The sequence below is a fragment of the Electrophorus electricus genome, chromosome 17 (assembly GCF_013358815.1).
Source record: "Electrophorus electricus isolate fEleEle1 chromosome 17, fEleEle1.pri, whole genome shotgun sequence".
NCBI lineage: Eukaryota > Metazoa > Chordata > Actinopteri > Gymnotiformes > Gymnotidae > Electrophorus > Electrophorus electricus.
This window is the reverse complement of record NC_049551.1, coordinates 49829-72096: the sequence shown is the minus strand read 5'-3', so window position 1 is coordinate 72096 and position 22268 is coordinate 49829. Positions and strand designations below refer to the sequence as shown.

At 43.0% G+C, this 22268-nt stretch overlaps 1 protein-coding gene across 1 annotated transcript; it reads left to right on the top strand.

Moving 5' to 3' along the window:
• The first annotated feature begins 10722 nt into the window (after nt 1–10722).
• ppp2r2ab (protein phosphatase 2, regulatory subunit B, alpha b) lies at nt 10723–22050 on the top strand. Its single transcript, XM_027026071.2, has 10 exons — nt 10723–10945; nt 12627–12704; nt 14445–14542; nt 14634–14799; nt 15412–15524; nt 17020–17197; nt 17875–18039; nt 18554–18723; nt 19958–20049; nt 20667–22050. Exons 1-10 carry the CDS (start codon nt 10939–10941, stop codon nt 20944–20946), a joined length of 1347 nt encoding a protein of 448 aa, XP_026881872.1. The 5' UTR covers nt 10723–10938; the 3' UTR covers nt 20947–22050.
• The last annotated feature ends 218 nt before the right edge of the window (nt 22051–22268 follow it).

Genomic DNA, 22268 nt, shown 5'->3' with positions numbered 1-22268 from the left:
GTTTATGATAACAGTCCGATATCTTTGTTGTTGATAACAGTCTGATATCCTTGTTTATGATAACAGTCCGATATCTTTGTTGTTGATAACAGTCTGATATCCTTGTTTATGATAACAGTCTGATATCCTTGTTGTTGATAACAGGCCAATATCCAAGATTTGTGATGTGGCTATTATTGTGTAAAAGGAACATTAAATGTGTAAAAGTCACACCACACTAAAAGGCACACAACACCACACTAAATGTGTAAAGGCACACAACACCACACTAAATGTGTAAAGGCACGCAATACCACATGAAATGTGTGAAGGCACACGACACCACACTAAAAGTCACACAACACCACACTAAATGTGTAAAAGGCACACAACACCACACTAAATGTGTAAAGGGCACACAACACCACACTAAATGTGTCCAAAGCACACAACACCACACTAAATGTGTAAAAGGCACACAACACCACACTAAATGTGTCCAAAGCACACGACACCACACTAAATGTGTCCAAAGTACACGACACCACACTAAATGTGTCCAAAGCACACAACACCACACTAAATGTGTAAAAGGCACAAAACACCACACTAAATGTGTCCAAAGCAAACAACACCACACTAAATGTGTCCAAAGCACACGACACCATACTAAATGTGTAAAAGGCACAAAACACCACACTAAATGTGTCCAAAGCACACGACACCACACTAAATGTGTCCAAAGCACACAACACCACACTAAATGTGTAAAAGGCACACAACACCACACTAAATGTGTCCAAAGCACACGACACCACACTAAATGTGTCCAAAGTACACGACACCACACTAAATGTGTCCAAAGCACACAACACCACACTAAATGTGTAAAAGGCACAAAACACCACACTAAATGTGTCCAAAGCAAACAACACCACACTAAATGTGTCCAAAGCACACGACACCATACTAAATGTGTAAAAGGCACAAAACACCACACTAAATGTGTCCAAAGCACACGACACCACACTAAATGTGTTCAAAGCACACAACACCACACTAAATGTGTAAAAGGCACACAACACCACACTAAATGTGTCCAAAGCACACAACACCACACTAAATGTGTCCAAAGCACATGACACCACACTAAATGTGTAAAAGGCACACAACACCACACGAAATGTGTCCAAAGCACACAACACCACACTAAATGTGTAAAAGGCACAAAACACCACACTAAATGTGTCCAAAGCACACGACACCACACTAAATGTGTAAAAGGCACAAAACACCACACTAAATGTGTCCAAAGCACACGACACCACACTAAATGTGTAAAAGGCACACAACACCACACTAAATGTGTCCAAAGCACACAACACCACACTAAATGTGTAAAAGGCACAAAACACCACACTAAATGTGTCCAAAGCACACGACACCACACTAAATGTGTAAAAGGCACACAACACCACACGAAATGTGTAAAAGGCACACAACACCACACTAAATGTGTAAAAGGCACAAAACACCAGGCTGATTTGTAGCCACCACAGGGACTATAAGGAGAATCTGAGCCTCAGGCATAAAGCCACATATCTCTCAGCCTATATTCCAACCATACATTCTGTCATCTCTCAACAGACATCATTGTTATGGTTATAATCTTGGTTATGGTTATGGTTATAATCATTGTTATGGTTATGGTTATAATCATGGTTATGGTTATAATCATTGTTATGGTTATGGTTATGTTTATGGTTATAATCATTGTTATGGTTATGGTTATAATTATTGTTATGGTTACGTTATAATCATTGTTATGGTTATGTTTATGGTTATAATCATGGTTATGGTTATAATTATGGTTATGTTTATGGTTATAATCATGGTTATGGTTATAATCATGGCCTATGCAAATCACTACTGTATATTTGCTTATTTATCTATTGTAACCACAATGAATAATGTCCCAAAATGTGGAATCATGTTCCGAAATGTTGTAATGATTAAGTGTTTGTGTAGTTTGACTGATATACAGAAGCAAAATGTAGGTTCTAACTCTTAGTGCCAAAGGAAGCCAGAGGTTTTAGTTAGTTTGTTTAGTTAGTTTGTTAGTTGTGTGTGCGTGGTTGGCAGTGATCTCAGCCTCTGTGCGGATTACGTTCATTATGACCTGAGTTAGATGTACTTATATATATGTGTGTGTGTGTGTGTGTGTGTGTGTGTGTGTGTGTGTGTGTGTGTGTGTGTGTGTGTGTGTGTGTGTGTGTGTGTGAGCTCAAGTCTGAATCCATCTGATCTCTGAACCCTAAGGGCACAAAGTTAGAATTGCTGGTTAGTTAGAATTGCCTGAAGTTAGAATTGCTGGTCGAGCTCCAAGTTCCCCCACCCAGCCCAGCCCAGCTACACATAGCCCAGCCCCACCCTGCCCCACCCTGCCCCGCCCAGTCCAGCCCTGCACCGAGGGGCTCTGGAGCAGCTGAGGTATGTGAGAGTTATGAGAGTGGTGACTCTACTTTACATTCATCCTGCATGTCTGCCTCAGACTGGCCCTCGTCATCCGAGATGCTGATCTGTCATCAGTGATCAGTCACCTGAACCTCTGAGTCAGTGGTGTTTAAATTTACATCCTGCAGCTCTTAACAACAAGCTCCCTTTGCACCTGTTCTGTCATACTGGGAACTTCAGATGGGGTGCCTGGCTGGACGGAGCCTTTATTCATTAGTCCTGGACTTTATTAGATACAAGCATCCAACAGCGACTGTCTTCAGGTTGCTAAATCTTATATTACTATTAAACCGCAATATGAATGTAGTAACTTCATGAGAGCATTTACATACTTACTTCATATAACAATTTTACTTCATATAACAATTGATATTTATCTCTGAATTTGTAGCAAAATAAACCTCAAAAGTTTCCTTATTCTAGATTCTTTTTCATTATACATTCAGCCAGCAGTGAATATTCTATCACAACAGTGACACACAAACAAGACACACCAGAGACACTGGCAATCACAGCAGGACCAAACTCTGTGTCCTGCTACAGGATCTGTGCCCTTGAGTAAGAACCTTCCCCCCAGAGGAAGCTTCACTGTAATTGCTTTTTTCCTTTCACTTTAGGCAAAATAGTGACAGGTAAATTGGGTAATGTTCCTAATTAAAGCTCCTAGTGTTATTTTTGCACTGATTATTGTAATAAAATGGCATATGTGGCAAAGGTGGCAAGAGACAACACAAAGTACAATAAAGAATCTCCAACTAGTTTTGATTTGTTAGTTTGTTTGTTTTTTTGTGAACACTCACTAAAAGCAAAACTTCAACATTGAATTAACACTTGCCATGCTAAATTAACTCTTTCTATACACAGTGTATGGTTGCCATATCACCTGATTCCTTAGCACACTACAATACCCAGCAGGCTGTACATCACCCAACCCAGGACTCAACCAATCAAGAATGTTATGTCAGATCATCATCACCTGAATATTGAATTCACCTGTGTGTCATTCAGAAACAGGTATATAAGCTTGTCTGAAAGTTCATCACATTGTGAAGTATTGCTTCCAGTGTTGTCTGAGTCTATTGTGTAGCATACCTTGGGTTTATGGTTTCTGAATTTTGCCTGCCCCTTTGGGTTCTTCTGACTAGATTTTTGATTGTCTTTCTGGTTTTGATATGGACTGTTTCCCACTATTTGAACTACTCGCAACCTTGCCCATTTTGTTCTGACCTTTTTCCACTATGTGGGACTACAATAAAAGCCCTGTCTTTTATCCACAAGCATCTGATTTTTGCCTGACCTGTTACTAGGGTTTTCCAGTCCTGGTTCTGGAATACCCCCATGGTCCTGGAATAACCACCTGGTTCTGGAATAACCCTGGCGGTGCACAGTGTTTCCCCTGCTTTAACACACCTTAACCAACCTCACGATGGGACTGTTATTGGTAATCATCTGGTGAGTTGGATCACTAATGCTGGGTGCAGTGTGCAGGGAAAACACTGCAGAGCTGATCCAGGATTAGGGGCAGCAAACCCATTATGGCTAAACTGAAACTCTTATGTTTTATTCTGGGTTTTTTTTCCATTGCTGTTCCTTCATTTTGTAATAAGGATGGATGATAGTGCACAAAATTGGGTCATCTCTAATCTCACCATGTTGTGTAAATTAAAGATAGCGCGCGTCTAATTAGGAGGAGACAACACGATCCCATTACTACTGACTTATTATGCCTAATACGAATGTATCAGCATTGTAATTGCTTCGTAGTGCTGGTTTATACATAGTCACAGTTGTATAGTCTAACAATTTGATTAAGTGTCTTAAATTGTGCACCATTGGCACCTATGCATTTGATATGCTGCAAGTAAATAAGGAACTAACAGTGTGCGTGATGAATGCCCTACATAATCTGTCAGGGGCAGTGGGCAGACCTAGTTAGGAAATATAGGTAAATAGAATTTATGAAAATCAAAAATCTACATCTTTAAACTAATTTGGAAAAAACATACACCCCAGCCATCCTGCACCTGGTAACAGGTTTACTAATCTATGTATCGAAGTTGGTTCAGCCCATCTGCCCATCTAATCCCACAAAAACTTTGAAACACTAACAGCTGGAGAAGCTACAGTATGTTTGTGTTGTGACACAAGTCACTTGTTATATATGATCCTCTTCCCCCTTAGCCAGAATCAACTACTGGATTGATTTCTTTTGATTAGGTTGTAGGTGGAGGCTCCACTCGGAGCAGAGCTACACCCCTTCATCTCTTTACCTTCACATCCCTCCTTTAACACCATTTAGCTGCAGGTCATTCCAGTGCTGGTGCTTTGCTTTCTGAGTGGGGCTGTGTGGATTTCCGCGAGCCTTAATAGACAGCACTACGCCTTCCTCGTTGCCCCTCTGCTCACTCGAGGATTTGCGATACTAGCCTGCTCCTGGGCTGTGTGTTTGAGGGCTTAGCCAATGGAGCATCATACCGCAGACACGTGCCAGGAGCAGCAACTCGCTACAGGGTGTTGAACATCCTTTTGAGTAGTGGAGTTTTTGCGTAACTATATGTGGTCACTCTTAAAATTACGACGGGAACATCATGAGGCTGTAAAAAGAAATGATTAATTATTAACTGATTTAATCAAATAACAGTATAATAAATCAATACCTGACTGACTTAGTCAGCCAAAATCAGACCCCCAAAACAGGAGACATTCCTAACAGGCAGTTGACTTCTGGTGTATCGGTCAAAACTTGAATCCACTCTCTGTGTAACAGATCGATCATTTTGGAAGGATGGTAGAAATATTCAACATGTTGTGTGAACATGTCTCCCAGAGGCAGGCAGCTTGTCTTCGTGGGCTTCAGAGGCTCACGGGAGTTCACCCTGGATACTGCTCCATGCCGGCCCCACCTGTTTGGAACGTTCAAAGTGTCTGCAATTTATGCCGGCTGTGCCAGGTTGCCACATAAACTGATGCCTGAATAAATAGCAGTGCCAGGCATGGCTCCATGGTAGCATGTGTGGCATGAAGCAAAGGCAGGTCTCTCCCCTGGGGTGGTACAACACACACTCCATGATTACCCCCACACACAAGCCCACAGAATCCTTTAGTCATAGTGGATGTTACTGTAAACTGGCACATATAAAGTGTGGATACACAGTGTAGTTATACACTGTTAATAGTGTTTTACAGCTTTAGTGAAATTGTCCTTTTGCTGTAGTGAGGAAAGTTTTGAATTAGGGTCATTTGTTCTTCTTGGAAACAGAATGGTACTGTATTTTTGAAGATGCAAATGGCTACACTGTTTTAGCCTAATTAGGTAAATGTACACACCTGCTGACTGATGCTTCTGCTGATTGGACAATCGGGAGAAGTCATTCAGCTGATATAAAGACAGCCAAGAAGAGAAAAATGGCAGGGCTTTAATTAAAAAATTACATTTTCTAGAGCCAGTAAGACTTGTCACTGTTTTTAAGTTCCATAACAAAAGCGCGTGGCTACATAGTGACCCAGACAGTTGATCAAAATCCCCCTGACAGACAAGAAGCTTCAAGTAATAAATCTTATCATATTTTTCAAAAATTACAATACGAAGGTTTCATTTCTTTGACTAAAATGTTTATGCTATTTGGCTCTTCCCATCAGGCTGCAGGTGTTAAAAGCACCTGTAAAAAGGTCACAGCTACTGCATAACTTTCTCTGAACACCTTGCCATATATGTGGTGTATATGTTTACATTTGCAGCATTTATGTGACAGTTTTATACAAAGTGACTTACAATTCAACTTGAGTTATTGAGGGTTAAGGGACCCAACAGTGGCAGCTTGAACTGGCATTCTTCTGATTACTGGTCAAATAACTTAACCACTAAGCTACCAGTGCCACCATTGTTTGTGTGTTTGTGTTTTTTTGTTTGTGTGTGTGTGTGTCCTAAACCTGTATCCTCTGTAGCTATTGAACCAGCAATGAACTGAAGGTACACAAAGGGAAAAAAACAACAACAGTGTTATCCAAATGGAAAAGATGCCCACAATCTTTAATTCACACAGCACAGTGAGATTAGAGATGACCCAATTGTGTGCGCAATCATCCATCCTTATTGCAAAATGAAGGAACAGCAATGAAAAAAAAACAGAATAAAACATAAGAGTTTCAGTTTAGCCATAATGGGTTTTCTGCCCCTAATCCTGGATCAGTTCTGCAGTGTTTTCCCTGCACACTGCACCCAGCATTAGTGATCCAACTCACCAGATGATTACCAATAACAGTCCCATCGTGAGGTTGGTTAAGGTGTGTTAAAGCAGGGGAAACACTGTGCACCGCCAGGGTTTTTCCAGAACTGGGGGGGGGGGGGGGACTGGAAAACACTTGGAAAACACTTTCCCAAAATTCCGAGTGTAAGAGGAATGTTCTGGGGTCCTTTTTTACTCTTCACATGCTAATAAGAATGATTATATTAGCAGTGCCTTGGCCAGATCCTAGATCAGCCATCTTCCTCTAACGCCTGATGAATATAGTCTAATCTTTCTGACTGTCAGGAGGTGACTTGAGCATTCTCAGCACTCCTGAGAGGTCTTGTAAGATTAATGGTGTTTCAGAGGCTTAAGTGATTAGAGGTAAAGCTTGCAGTATCCAGCCACTACATGTGAGGTGCTCTGTCTCTGTTTAACCCCAAACAACATCATAAACAGGTCTAGAGTGGTGATTATCCTATTGTGTGCTTAATGGCCCTTAATGACAGTGCTTAATGAGAATTAATGAAGGCCTTTATAAACACTCCCCCCCCACACACACCCATAAGAGAATCTGTAGGTGTTATCTTTTATGGTGCTTGAGTCATCTTAAATACCTATTAAAGATATAGGTAGTCTAGGTAGTTCACATTTACTATGCTTTGCATGATTTTTCATTAAAATGCACACATATACATGCACAATACACACATATACACACACAGTGCACCCAGCAGTTGATTCTGCAGTATATCCTTATTTCCAGTGTTAGCCTCCCCTGTGGTTGATTCTGTGTTAGCTACATGCTTTACAGTAAATTCTTATGCAGTTGAGATTGCTGAACATTGTTGAACGAGGTCATGTCATCGCTGGACTCGAGAAATACATTTCTACAGTTTTCAAGGTGTTCAGAAGACAAAGCCATGCTGAACATGAATCAATGGAAGGGATGTTTGTAAGTTTGCTAGTCATGTGAGGTGTTTCTATTCATGCTAGGTGTTTTTAGTCACGTGAAGTATTTTTAGTCATGTGAGGTATTTCTAGTCATGCAAGGTGTTTCTATTCATGTGAGGTGTTTCTGATCATGCGAAATGTTTCTAGTCATGTGAGGTGTTTCTAGTCATGCCTATTTGAAGGTGTTATGCTGTACCGATCAAGCTCTGGAAAGCTTTGAGTGAAACACACCCAGCAGAAAGCTTTTTTTGGCATCACCTACTGCTTATACTTTGCCACATAAAAATTGCTCAGGCATTGCTCAGACCAGTGGAGTTCTGATGACTCCCCATCCACATGCACTGTAAGCATCCGGAGCAGTGTGTTCTGCCCTGAGCATGCTGTTGCTGCATGTACTCTCATACGCTGTTGGCCTGCATCCCAAAGTGCCATCTCCCTTGTTCCTCTGCTGGAGTGGTCACTGCAGCCAGCACAGCCTGCAGGTCTGGCACATGTTAGCATCACTCTTACGGGATAATTAAACAGCCGTCCCTCAGGGCTCTGCATGGGGGTGTTCCAGGACAGAATACACCCTGACAGAACTCTAGCCCTCCACCCCTGACATTCTGACACCAATTGATATGTTTACAGAACCTCTCCCCTGTACCTCCACTGTTATCATTTACCCCTCTCTCTCCCTCTCTCCTCCTCTCACCACTCAGTCACAGTGCTTGACATTTTGTTTTTGATCAGCAGTGAAAAGGCAAGACTGCCATCATCTGAGGGAAGAGTGAAACCTTCTCTTCCTTCTCCATGTCATCTCCATTTCCTGTCCACCTTACGTCAGCTTTGTGAATCAACTGTATTCTCCAGTGACTAACCCAATGTACTATGAGAGAATAACAGATCTGAGTTCAGTAAACTGCTTCTGTTGCATTTGTCTAAGGCAGGGATAATGGTTTTGCAATCTGTTCCAAGATCAGCCCAAACATGTAACTTACACTTGCAACCAGAGTAGCCATCACCTGTGGCATGATGCGATACTGCCATCTGTTGGTGGTGTTAGGAACCTCCCTGCTCCACACACCTCACTCAATGATAAAGTGTTCACATTATGAGCTCCTGAGACTAGCACTGCCAACCAGTCTGTTGGACAGGAAATACAACCATCTGCTGCCTTATTCCTAGTGAAGTGTTTTCCGGAACACATCATCACCATCATTTTCCCACTGAAACATACCCAGTTTCAGATCATTAGCTACTCTGTTATAATACTGAAACCTGTTCACTGTTCATCCTATTTTTGGCCTGGCTGGAAGTGGTTTAAAATATAGATTTTTAAAATGTTTTTGGACTTAATTCTGTGTGCTCACATCCCTGCAGCAATCCACACCACAGTGGGAAAAAGAATTAAAAGTGAAAATATACAAAATATACAATGTACTCCTGTGTTAAGGCATGAAGCAAACAGTACATTCAGAAAGCTGAGATCTCAGGAAAATTACAAACTATTGTCTAAAAACACATACACGGCCAAATGAGTTGATTTTATAGCAGACAAAATCCAAAATAATAAATAGCCTATAAATATCAGGAATATTACTAAATATATTCTTGATGAATCGTATGTATTTTTCTCTCAATCCTCATGTTCAGGGCGTGTAACCAGTACTTTTCATTAGAGCCAGCCACAGTGACACCATGACTTAGCTGCTTGGGAATCTGCACTCGTATGCAGTGGGAATCAGCACTGCTCTTATGCACTGTGTGCAGTTGCAGACCCCAACACTCAGGTCCAGTTCTCCAGCTTCCATGTGTGTGCACATTGACTCAGCGCACCCTTTCCCTGTTTCCACTACCTCCTCTGCTGCTCCCTGTCAGCCTGCATTGAGTTGCACCATTTTCTAATTCAGCATATGAAAAGTCTCATATTGGTTCATTTTAGGTGCTTTTGTGGTTCACACCAAAGTCAGTGGCTGACGAGCAGTGAGATAAATTTCACATTTTAAAAAAGGTAAAAGGTGTTGATATGAAGCTTTGGAGCTATGCCATGACCATTATTTGTGGTCTGCTGGTGTATTTTATAAAGCTGAGATGTTGGATATGACATTTACTGCAGCTGAGATGTTCATTAAAATGCAGACAAATGCTGAGCACAAAGGTGGTTGTCATGAGTTTATTAAAAGTCTACAGTGTGGTCATTGCACTGTAAAGCCTATTTCAGAACAAAATCCATTTTGGCACATGTCTGAACAGGGAGTACCCAACTGTGCATAGGTTAACTGAGCCTCTGAGCGATCCTAGCTTCTAAGAACCTGGACTAGCTAAATTTACCTCTCATTCTGCACATAGCAGAAAGAGCAAGAGTATGCAACCAGCAAAAAGCAGAATCTTTATTGCCAAACATTAAAAATGTATCAATCGTCCACTGCAAATAAACAATGAAACACAGGTCATGTCTGCGTGGAAAATGCTATGAAAATAGAATTACTCCAGAGTAATTTGTCTTCATGTTGCCTACAAGACCACATTACGCATGTGTAAAAACAGCCATACGTTTAAAAACCTGGCTTTGCAAATACAGCGGTTTAGATTTTCATACTGAATAAATAAACGGTTTTCGATGAGTAATGAAGGTAAAATAATATTCGGAGATTAAGCGTGCACACTGAATTACACGTTTCCTCTGCCGGACAAAATCTGCGTTACTTGATAGTGCCCAGCGTCGGTAAATCTGCGGATGGTAAATTATTGACACTGCGCCTGAATTTGACCAGTGTACTTTGCGGCTGAATTTGAAAAGTTTCATTTGCCGTTGAATTTGACCAGTTTCATTTGCGGTTGAATTTGAAAAGTTTCATTTGCCGTTGAATTTGAAAAGTTTTATTTGCGGTTGAATTTGACCAGTTTCATCTGCGGTTGAATTTGAAAAGTTTCATATGTGGTTGCGCTCCGGTATTACAGATCCTGCCACTGACGTTCTGGAGCGAAGACCCTCGCCCCCCTCCCACGTCCCGAGCAGCCTGGCGCGGGCCGATGACGTCAGCGCAGGCGGGGCTGCGCCATTTTGAATGTGGAGTGGGAGGTTGAGAAGCGCGAGCCGCTGCTGGAGTTTGGGGACAACAACATTGTCAGTTTGGAAAATCAGAAAAGCAGTAAATCAGCCCCGGACTCTTGAGTTTCAGGATCCGTGTTCCCAGTCTCACACAGATAGCCTACAACAATACACACCTGGCAACGTTGTCGAGACCGGGGTCTGAAACCGCCGCTGAGACTCGCTCTCGCCATGGCAGGTAAGTTTGTTAGCCTAGCCTAGCCTAGCCTAGCCTAGCATGATGGAACTGATTGGCCTCTTTAGTTTGAAATGACTGACAACACTGAACATCTGCATACTGGATAATATAATCATCGCCGAGCGATCAGCCATCAGAACAGGTTTCTACCGGCACCGCTTAGCTAGTAGTTAGCTTGTCTTAGCTTCGCTTCGCTCTGGTGAAGGGAGGTTAGCCGCGGCCGTCTGCTCAGGCACACGTTAGCTCGCACACACCACACCAGAGATGTTCGGCTTTTATCTAAGTGCTGAACATCTGTGTTGTGTTTGTTGGGATGTTTGTCTGATCTCTTGTTGCCTTTTTGTTAAACAAACATCAAAAACATTTTCCTTCTTGTTCGTTAGAATGGATAACATTAGCTCTCTAGCATGAAGACCCTCGTTGTTTAGCAGAGCTACTGCAGGGCTTTTGTCATTTGTTGGTCGTGCTGAGTGATTTAACACTATTTTAAAATGATTTAACGCTCACTATTTAACACTAACACCCAGTCTCGTCTTCATTTGTGTATCTCACAGTGCCAACGCGTATTCAGTTTCCTTGTTAAATTAACCAGTAGCAGACTGCTATAGTAGTTAAGCTAATTGAGTTGAGCTAATTACCAACAACCGGCATTTCCAGGCATGGTGAGGTCGTGCAGATGGGAAGAAAGTTAACATTAATTGTATGTTGTGTATACGAAAATAATTATTCAGCAACAAACTGCAGTAATACATCGGTTGTGATGCAGAATCGTATATTTTGGTTGTAAGTACATTTTAGCTAGCTCGGTGTTCACAGGGCCAGTAAAGTGAACCAGGCTTCTGTTCGCTCCGGTTAATGAAATTGGTTAAAACCGATCTCAGCTAAAATGCATCGTCTGGGTAGTTTGAGTGACTTGATTTCACAACTCTCGCTTCGGAAACTAATGATCTTGTTGTTCAGAATCTACTAATTCGTAAATTCAGTCACACATCAGTGCCAGCAATCCTTCAAATTGTTTTCCTTCAAAGGTTTGAGAAAAATTAAGGACATTCGGTGCATATCCTGGAATGAACAGCTACCAAGTTTATTGTGTAGTTTTGACAAGAGGGACAAAATTAGATTTAAAAGAGGGACTATACTTTGTCCTGCGCCTGTACGTTCGATGCAAATGAGTTGCATATCATGCTCCTCAAATGCATAAAGAGCACCTGTACTTTATCCTAATGTGTACTACATAGGTTTGGCTACAGGTCTGCTGTGGTGAAGCACAGTACAGTTGTTTCAGAAGGTTGTTTGTTTATCATTGATTTGTTGGAACTTGATTTCAAATTTTGTGTGAAATACAGTGAGATCACCGGCCAGTCTGTGTCACTTACACCCATTCTAGTCTATGATACTGTCACACATCCTGTTTTTTCACCAGCTTCTTTAGTGATTGCCTTCACTGGTGTTTTTGTCTGTCAGACAGCACTGTTAGCAGCACTAATTAGCTTAACATCTCTTGTCTTTTTGAGAGGTGTTTGAGGCTCTTTATGGTCACACGTTAATTCAGACTACAAAGGACTTTCCATGAAGAAATTCTTAGGATTTAATATAAAGCCCAAGAATTACACATTGTGTGTTCTCAGCTTGGCCTGTTCTTGATTTGTGGTGTGTATTAACATGTCCTGTGTGGCTGCAGGTGCCGGAGGCGGGGCCAACGACGTGCAGTGGTGCTTCTCACAAGTAAAAGGGGCGATCGATGATGATGTAGCAGAAGGTAAGTAGACTCTTTTGGCGTTTGTGGTTTCCACAATAGAGGAAATATGCCCTCTTTATATGTATGTGTCTCTCTCAGTTCTGTTGCCATCTATAGCTAATTTCACATTTTTCTGCTGTGTTGCTGAATGTGAGGGGTATTAGTCTCGACAAGTTTGAGCCATCTGCACTTGTGCAATGACCTGTGCACAGTCTGTCTGTGGAATTGGGGAGAGCCGAGTGCTGGTTTGTTGAGAGTAGCATTCACACAGGAAGAAGGTGTGGAAATCCTGTCTCATCATGCTGGAAACTAACTTTTATGACTGATTTCATAACCACGGTTGTCATTGACAGTAGATTAGCCCAGTACAGGTAGCTGGGTATGAGTGTTTAGATATGTACTCACTACTGCTAATAACATACACACTGACACATGCAGTTGCTTGCCTGTGTGATCTTTGTCCCAGTGTCAGACATTCACTTTTGTTATCTCAGAATCCTACAGGTGGTAATTTCCTAGGGAATCTTGTCACATCACTTGGCACATCACTTCACTGGGATTGTGCTTCCCTTTTCTCCTGCACCTCTTCAGTTATCTGAATAGAAAAACCTGTTTTTGCTGTACAGAGACCTCCTGTCTCCCCTGACTGGCCTGTGTGGTCCACAGGCTCTCAGAATCACACATAGCCTCTGAACACTGCCACAGTGTCTGACATACAGCACTGGACTTCTGCTCTCAAGGGTTAAGATGCTGGAACTGGAACTGTTCACATGCATCTTGAGACTTGTTTCTCCCAGGAGGTTCAGTAGTCAGGTTTGAAGACCACCGCTCTGCAAAAAAAAAAAAAAAAAAAAAAAAAGAACAGCTTATGCAGTTCTGCAAACTCTCTGCACAGTGGGTGTGTGAGTTGAATGAATGAATAAAAACAAGTCTGTATCTAAGGGCTCAGATCCAGCAGTGTTCATGTCCGCTGTTCCACACCCAAAGTGTCAAACCACAGACGAATGAGCTTGTTTAAGATATTACATCTGTTTGTGTACAGTTTATTTGAACAGAGGTGCTATGGTTGGGCATATGGGCAGGATTTGGTCTGTAGGGGGCACCACACTAGCTCCTCACAGGTATTCTCTGATACGACTGTTTGATGACTGTGTAATGACCAAGTGGGCTCATTGTCACGCACCACCAGCCCTCCAATAGCACTGTGCACATTTTCATTGGTGGTCCCTCTGGGGTCTTCCAAGCTAAACTCGCCCAACCCCTATTCTAGCATTTTCCCTGACCATGTATGGGTGACTTATAGGTGTTGTATGTAAAAGGGCAGAGGTCTTTTTCATTTATAGCCTTATGCACTGATCTCCCCATCCTTTCAGTCTCCTCTCTCTCTCTCTCTCTCTCTCTCTCTCTGTCTGTCTGCTTGTCTGTATCTATCTCTCAGGAGTACTTTGGCCTTTCCTCAGTATTGTTCTTTTGTTCCACTGGGCCTCTAATAGTCGTGTGTGTGTATGTCTTGTGTGTTTTTTGGGGGGGGGTTGTGTGGATGAATTTCAATATTGGTCCATTCAGTGGAGACACTTTGACTTCTTCCTGTTTCTGTGTCAGCCTGACAGAATCCTTTATAGGCTGCTTCTGGCTGGAAGCCATGATTTCTTAAAATGGATCAAGCGTTCTCTTGCTCTCTCACTGTGTGTGATATAAAAGGATAAAATAAATTTCTCAAGCATGTGTGTCTAAGCATGTTCACGTCTGTGTCTCCAAAAGCTGACATCATCTCCACTGTGGAGTTCAACCACTCAGGGGAGCTGCTAGCCACTGGAGACAAAGGCGGTCGTGTTGTCATCTTTCAGCAGGACACTGAGGTATGCTACTCCCAGACACAGCACTTCCTGTCTTCCTCCTGCTCAGTCTGAAACCCCACCTCACTTTACCTTCCTGTTTTCTCCCCACCAGAATAAGAGTCTGCCGCAGTGTCGCAGTGAATACAACGTCTACAGCACATTCCAGAGTCATGAGCCTGAGTTTGACTACCTGAAGAGCCTGGAGATCGAGGAGAAGATCAACAAAATCCGCTGGCTGCCGCAGAAAAATGCTGCCCAGTTTCTTCTGTCTACGAATGGTGGGTGTGCTGTAAGGGCAGTGTTAACGGGAAACCAGTATGACACAATGCCATGATAAGGGTTTGGCCACTCCGTGGATACTGTGCTGTGTCCAGAATCATCTTATCAGAAACAGTCCTGCTCATGAGGCAAAATGAACAGGAGCAGCTGCAACTGGCAAATACTCAGAAAAGCATTTGTAAGATGCCATTTTAACCTGCAATGGCGTTACTGCAGTGACTGAGCAGGCAGATTAGTACTCTATCCATCAGAGGTTTGGAAGCAAATACACACGTTACCTCTCATTGGGTGGGAAAATTAGTGTAATTTATACCCTCACTGTCCACGCTTCAGATTATACTGTAATTTATACCCTCACTGCCCACGCTTCAGATTATACTGTCATTTATAACCTCACCGTCCACGCTTCATATTATTCTGTAATTTATAACCTCACCGTCCACGCCTCAGATTATTCTGTCATTTATACCCTTACTGCCCACGCATCAGATTATACTGTCATTTATACCCTCACCATCCACGCATCAAATTATAATTTATACACTCACCGTGGATGAATGCTGGTAAAGGCTAGCTCAGGTCACTCAGATAATCTGTCTCTTGGTTTGCAGATAAAACTATAAAATTATGGAAGATCAGTGAGCGTGACAAGAGACCAGAAGGCTACAATCTCAAAGAAGAGGACGGCCGCTGCCGGGATTCTACTACAATCACGACCCTACGGGTAAACGCGCACACACACACACACACCCCTGCACACCCTGGCACATATACTCTCATGGACACATTCATTTGTGGACACTAATCTCTCACTCCTCACTAATACAAACATTCTCATGTTTGGTCATGCACTCTGTCGCCCCCCTCATGAACATTCGTTCACGTGCACACGTTCATGTGCATATGTATCCATAAGCAAACACACATGCTCACACACGCATTCAAGTGATGTTCATTAAGTGACTTAAGTATTATTTAAGGGCCCATTGAGTAATGAATAGTTCACCCACTCACTGCATTGGCATGCTACCCGGAGTACCCGCCAGTGCAGTGAAGACTGGCTCAAAGACTATTACAAATTGCTGCATGGTCTTGTTCTAGTAGTGTTTATATTATTTTGCTCTTAAACATTTTTTTTGTTAGTAGTTTGCCCTCTTCAGAAGGTCAACAGTCTCCATACACTCAATGCATTCTATATCTTTGTCTGGTTCTTCTTCAGGTTTAGGCTTGGGGTCCATATAAGGTTAGGGTTCATATAAGGTTAGGGTTCATATAAGGTTAGGGTTCATATAAGGTTAGGGTTCATTGTAGGGTTAGGGTTCATATAGGGTTAGTGTGAGGGTTAGGGTTTATATAGGGCTAGGTTTAGGGTTCATTCAGGGTTAAGATCTGGATCCATATAGGGTTAGGGTCCGGGTTCATATAGAGTTAGTGTTCATATAGGGTTAGGGTCTGGGTCCATTTAGGATTTGGGTCCATATAGGGTTATGGTCCAGGTCCATATAGGGTTAGGGTTCATTTACGGTTGGGCTCTGGGTCCATATAGGGTTAGGGTTCATACAGGGTTAGGGTCCATATAGGGTTAGTGTGAGGGTTAGGGTTTATATAGGGCTAGGGTTAGGGTTCATTCAGGGTTAGGATCTGGATCCATATAGGGTTAGGGTCCAGGTCCATATAGGGTCTGGGTCCGTATAGGGTTAGGGCTCATTTAGGGTTAGGGTCTGGGTCCATATAGTGTTAGGGTTCAGGTCCATATAGGGTTATGGTTAGGCTTAGGGTCCGAGTCCATATAGGGTCAGGGTCCGGGTCCATATAGGGTCGGGGTTCATTTAGGGTTAGGATCTGGGTCTGTATAGGCTTATGGTCCGGGTCCATGTAGGCATACGGTCCAGGTCCATGTAGGGTTACGGTCCGGGTCCATATAAGGTTAGGGTTCATTTAGGGTTAGGGTCCGGGTCCATATAGGTTTAGGGTTAGGGTCTGGGTCCATATAGGGTAATGGTTAGGGCCTATATAGACTCTTTGGAATAAGAGTTGTCTTGCCCATGAGAGATGGAATGTCCAGACACTGGTGGGTTAGAGGGGTTGTTGAACTGTGTACACACATTACTGATTTTGCTTTTAAAATCTACATCGAGTTACCATGTACAAGTTTAGACAGAGGACTGTGTTTCTGCACATTTTTCCACTCTTAAACTGAGCCCTCTGTCCCTGTGCAGGTTCCTGTGTTCAGGCCCATGGACCTCATGGTGGAAGCTAGTCCACGGAGGGTCTTTGCCAATGCTCACACGTACCACATCAACTCCATCTCAGTCAACAGCGACAATGAGACATATCTGTCGGCGGATGACTTGCGTGTCAACCTGTGGCACCTAGAGATCACGGACCGTAGCTTCAGTATCCTGGAGAGGTCATGGGGCATGAGTTAAACATGCATCCAATTTACAGAGCTGATCAGTGAACAGATTCCAACCTGTTTGCACTGTTTGGCTCCAGCATCTAGAGATGTATCCGTGAGGACAGGAGCTCTGCACGATGATTCATAAAAGGTTTCAGAAGGATTGTTGGTACAGGCTGCGTTTGTGACCCTGGATATCAATACTGGCCATGGATCAATATTTAGGTGCTTTTGAAAGTGTTGCCACTGGCCCATGCTGCACATGTTTAAGAGGGTTTCTACTGAAAAGAATCGGTGGAGCTGTATCACAGAATGTGAGGAGCATACAGGACAGGTAGACATGTGCTGCATTGAGTAGGTAGAGCTACTGTTTTTAGCATGTAATGCATATTGTTGGATGATTGATAATGAATAATACAGGTCAAAATAATAATAATACATTTACATCCTCAGTGATGGATATGACTCAGAATGGCTACAAGTTTGTTAACTGAATCTAGAATGTATAACTTCGATAACTTATTAGACCTGGTGAGGCAGTATTGGTAAACCAGGGCTGAGCTGTGTTAATAGTTGGCAGTGATTTATGTAGTTTTGGTAGTGAGTGTGTGTGTATCTTAGGAGCAGGTGTGTGTGTGAGGGAGGGTATGAGTTGTGGCTCCTTAACCTGCCCCAGACATTGTGGACATTAAGCCAGCCAACATGGAGGAGCTGACGGAGGTGATCACTGCAGCAGAGTTCCACCCCCACCAGTGCAACACATTTGTCTACAGCAGCAGTAAGGGCACCATCCGCATGTGTGATATGCGTGCCTCCGCCCTCTGTGACAAGCACTCCAAATGTGAGTATCGCTGCACAATCACCCTTAACCTCTAACCCATAACCCTTCTTGTTATTTATAAGCCTGAATAGTATTAACCATAACCCTAATCATAACAACACTTGCATGTGTAGTACCCTAATCTTAACCCAAACCAAACCCTTGCATTTATTCTACCCTAATCTTAATGCTACCCTAACCCTCACTGGTACTGTTTCCATTTATTGTTTTCTATATGTGGGTCATCATCCGGGGCGGGGGTCCATTTTGAGTCTGGTCCTCCTAAGGTTTACATCTGAGACTGAGAGCTCTAGACCTGGCTGCTGTAGAGCTGCATTAATATGGGCTGTTGGTAAACTGGATGGTGGTGAGGTTTGGGACAAATAATCTGACCCCAACAATGGGAATCTGAACACAGGCTAGTTTCTTATGGGGCACTTTTGTGGTGCATTTGTCTGGTGGGATTGTTATACTGTGTGTGTGTGGGCGTGTGTGTGTGTGGGCGCGTGTGCACTCTCTCTCCCTCTCATGTCAGTGTTTGAGGAGCCTGAAGATCCCAGTAACCGTTCTTTCTTCTCTGAAATCATCTCTTCTATCTCGGATGTGAAATTCAGTCACAGTGGTCGGTACATGATGACCCGCGACTACCTGTCTGTGAAAATTTGGGACCTTAACATGGAGAACCGTCCAGTGGAGACATACCAGGTGTGTGTGTGTGCGGGCACGCGCGCATTTGTGCTTATAAAGACTTCATTTGAACGTAACTGTGACTCTATAGTCTGCCTAGTTTACATTTGTAAAGCTTGACAGTCTTGGTACTGATAGCCAGTCAGTGAAGGGTTTATTAACAGCAGCCTTTGTCATGTTCTTTAAGATGGGGTTTATGTTGAGGACCCTCATTTTCATTGTAGCCGAGATCCACGTGGAGCATAACATGCTGCAAAACAAACACACACACAAATAATGTAGCAATAAAGCTAAGATATTAAGCCAGTTTGCTTGTGTCGATGCCAAACAGTGCATCTGATTAAAATCCGGACACGTGATTTGAGGGAATGTTCTGTACCAGCGCTATGTGAAACACTAGTGGGTGCTCCATGTTTTGTCTTTGCATGAATAGGCTAGGTACCTTTGGCCTTGAATAGGTTTTGCTATTCACATACTGAACACAGCTTGGTTAGTTGTTGTTGCTGTTGTATAGCAGTTAGCTCATTTAGTCAGACTCTGGAGAGTGACCGCACACACCTCAAATTCCTAATCTGCCATTACCTTGAAAACTTTGAGGTTGACTTTGATGGCAGAATAATTACACACACTGAGACTACAGTGAAGCGACAGATTAAACACACTGTGTAGTGAGCCAGCTGTTTATTCTAATTGCACAATGAACAGGAGTGTACAGATTAACATATAGAAATAATAAAATGTTGTAGAAGTACTTTTTGGCAGATGGAATTGCCAAATATTCTTCTTCTTATTATTATTATTATTCATAATAATAATAATATCGTCATTAAAACATTTAACATGCTTGTGGCTTTATCTTGTCTATCTTATCTTTATCTTGGTTTTATTTTTTATTTATAGATCTGTTGTATAAAAACAGTGGAGCACAAGAGGGGATGTGATTAAATAAAATGATCTATAACACTCCCTCTTGCTTAAGTATTGTAATATGTTGAAATATGCCTTGTACTATATTAAAGCCACCATTGATGAGGCATAGAGAAGAGGCTGCATTATCAGGAATGTCTACAAATGAGTAGGATCACAGCACATCGTTTAAAGTAGATTTCTGACGTATTGCGCGGATGATGGCTTGCGTGGCTGACAATTGTGGCCTTGTGATGGCCGTGTGATGGCTGCACGTTGATGACGTGTGCCTGCTGCTCAGTAGCTAGTGCTGAGCTCTCCCTGCTGGTCTTCTTCTGCCCTACAGGTTCATGAGTACCTCAGGAGTAAGCTGTGCTCACTCTATGAGAACGACTGCATCTTTGACAAGTTCGAGTGCTGCTGGAACGGGAATGACAGGTGAGGACCAGCTCTGCTGTCTGAGGACACGAAGCACATGGTCACAGCCTTTCAGTCCTAGCCTAGATAGCCTTATCTAGAGAAGCCCCTGCTATGAAAGGTCAGCAGGAATAGGGCAGTGCACAGTGGGGTGGTGCATTACTGGGGGGGGGGGCATGTTACTAGGTATGCGATGATGAAACAGTAACTTCACCAAACCAACCAGTGCACTGAAGGCACTGGAGACTATTACGCTAAAGAGATTACCTTTCTTACAGGGATGAAATTATCCAAATTAAATTCCTTGTTTGTGCTGTGAAAGTACTTCAAGGATAATTAAAATGTATACAATAAACCGGAGTGTAGAGCTCTGCTCCTTATCCTTTTGAGTGTGCAGCTGCGTGCTGTAGGCCAGGTGCCCCCGCGCTGCACATTGCTGTGTTGTCCATGGAGCATGGCCTTCTTATGGCTCAGTGGTGGTTTTGGCTGCTTTTGTAGCACCAAGCTACAGAGAGAGGAGCTTTCCACACTTACCCTTCAGCTGCGCTCCTAGGATTAGGATAAGGTTAGCTCTAACCCACTCTGTCTTTCTGTCTCTCTTCTTTTTCTTTTCTCCCTCTCTCATTTGCCCTGATCAGCGTGGTGATGACTGGCTCCTACAACAACTTCTTCCGCATGTTGGAGCGCACGCAGCGGAGGGACATAACCCTGGAGGCGTCTCGCGAGAGCAGCAAGGCTCGCCAGGTGCTGAAGCCGCGGCGGGTGTGTGCAGGCGGCAAGCGCAAGAAGGACGAGATCAGCGTGGACAGCCTGGACTTCAACAAGAAGATCCTTCACACCGCCTGGCACCCGCAAGAGAACATCATTGCTGTGGCGACCACCAACAACCTCTACATCTTCCAGGAGAAAGTGAACTAGTCTGGTCAGTCGTCATGGAGATAGAACCTCCGAACCTCTGTCTTTGTGGTGGGGGGGCGCGGGGGAGGGGTGCTGAGAAAAGATGAACTAGTGAAAATCGTTTCTGTGAGAGCCATCACCATCATCACTGTCATCATCATCATCATCATCGTCGTCGTCGTCGTCGTCGTCGTCGCATACCAACATGCACCTGCTCCAGGGCAGGGTGAAACCAGGGGGCCCGTAACCATGGCAGCCATTACTGAATCAGGCTCAGGTTTAGGCTGGGCTGGAGAAAGGGCAGCCTCACTCTGGTCTCCATGGCAACGGGGTGCACACCTTGCTCCAATGATGTGCCACCCACTGTCTGTACCCACAATCCTTTTCTCCCTTTACCAGGGGAGAATTGGGCAGCAGGTTCCAGTATCTGTCAGACATCTGCCATAGTTGTCTTTTTTGTTTTAGTTAACTTTCTTATTTTTGTCTTGTTTTTGTTTTGTTTGTTGAAGGTATCTGTATAAAAACAGATTTGAACTGATTTGTGTCTCTCTGTATTCTTTAAACCTCAGCTGTGTGCCATTGTAAGGTTTTTTTATCTTGGTGAAACTGCCAAACTTTATGTAGGTTGTTTTAATTTTTTTCTCCTTTATTTCTTTGTTTTGCTCAATAAATCCTCTCTATTACTGTCTCGAAATTCATAGTCCATTCAACTAGAGATTTTGTGTTTTTGCACAACTTAATGACCATGTCTCTTTCGCGCTCAAAGACCTACTCACAAACAGCCCCCAAAACAATGTTTTTGGTGCAGACAGGCCTGTGGCAGGAGTATTGTAGTCATGCATGATTTGTTTGATGCTGTCTTCAGTAGTGTTGTTACACACAGGCACCTCCCAGTCTGCCTGAGAGAATTGTCATTACTCTCTTTTTTTTTTTTCTATTCCCTTTCCTATACTCATCTAATTTTTCTCTCTTGCTCTCTTCTCTCACTCTCTCCCGCTCTCTTCTCTCTCTTCTCTCTCTCACTCTCATCTCTCTCCTTTCTCTCTCTCTTGCTATCTGCAACTTGAGAAAGATTATAGAAATTATGATAATGAAAAATGGTATTTATAAACTGAACAAACATTACATTCAGACTTGTGTCTCCTTCTTTCTGAGACTGACAAGCTCAGACTTTAATTAGCAGATCTGGGCTGGCTTTCCCAAAAGCACTGGACCAAAGTAAACTGAATATTGTTACATTTAAGAAGATTTTAACTACACTGTTTTTGGGAGATGTTGGATGTTTTTTGGGGTTTCTGGGTAACCCTGAGTCCAGCTGCTGTGACACACCCAGTCCCACCTTG

Excerpts from the sequence above, each read along its gene's own strand:
- ppp2r2ab (XM_027026071.2), top strand. Across the intron at positions 14,800-15,411 it reads GTTTCTTCTGTCTACGAATG|ATAAAACTATAAAATTATGG; the intron begins GTGGGTGTGCTG and ends CTTGGTTTGCAG. Across the intron at positions 17,198-17,874 it reads GATCACGGACCGTAGCTTCA|ACATTGTGGACATTAAGCCA; the intron begins GTATCCTGGAGA and ends AACCTGCCCCAG.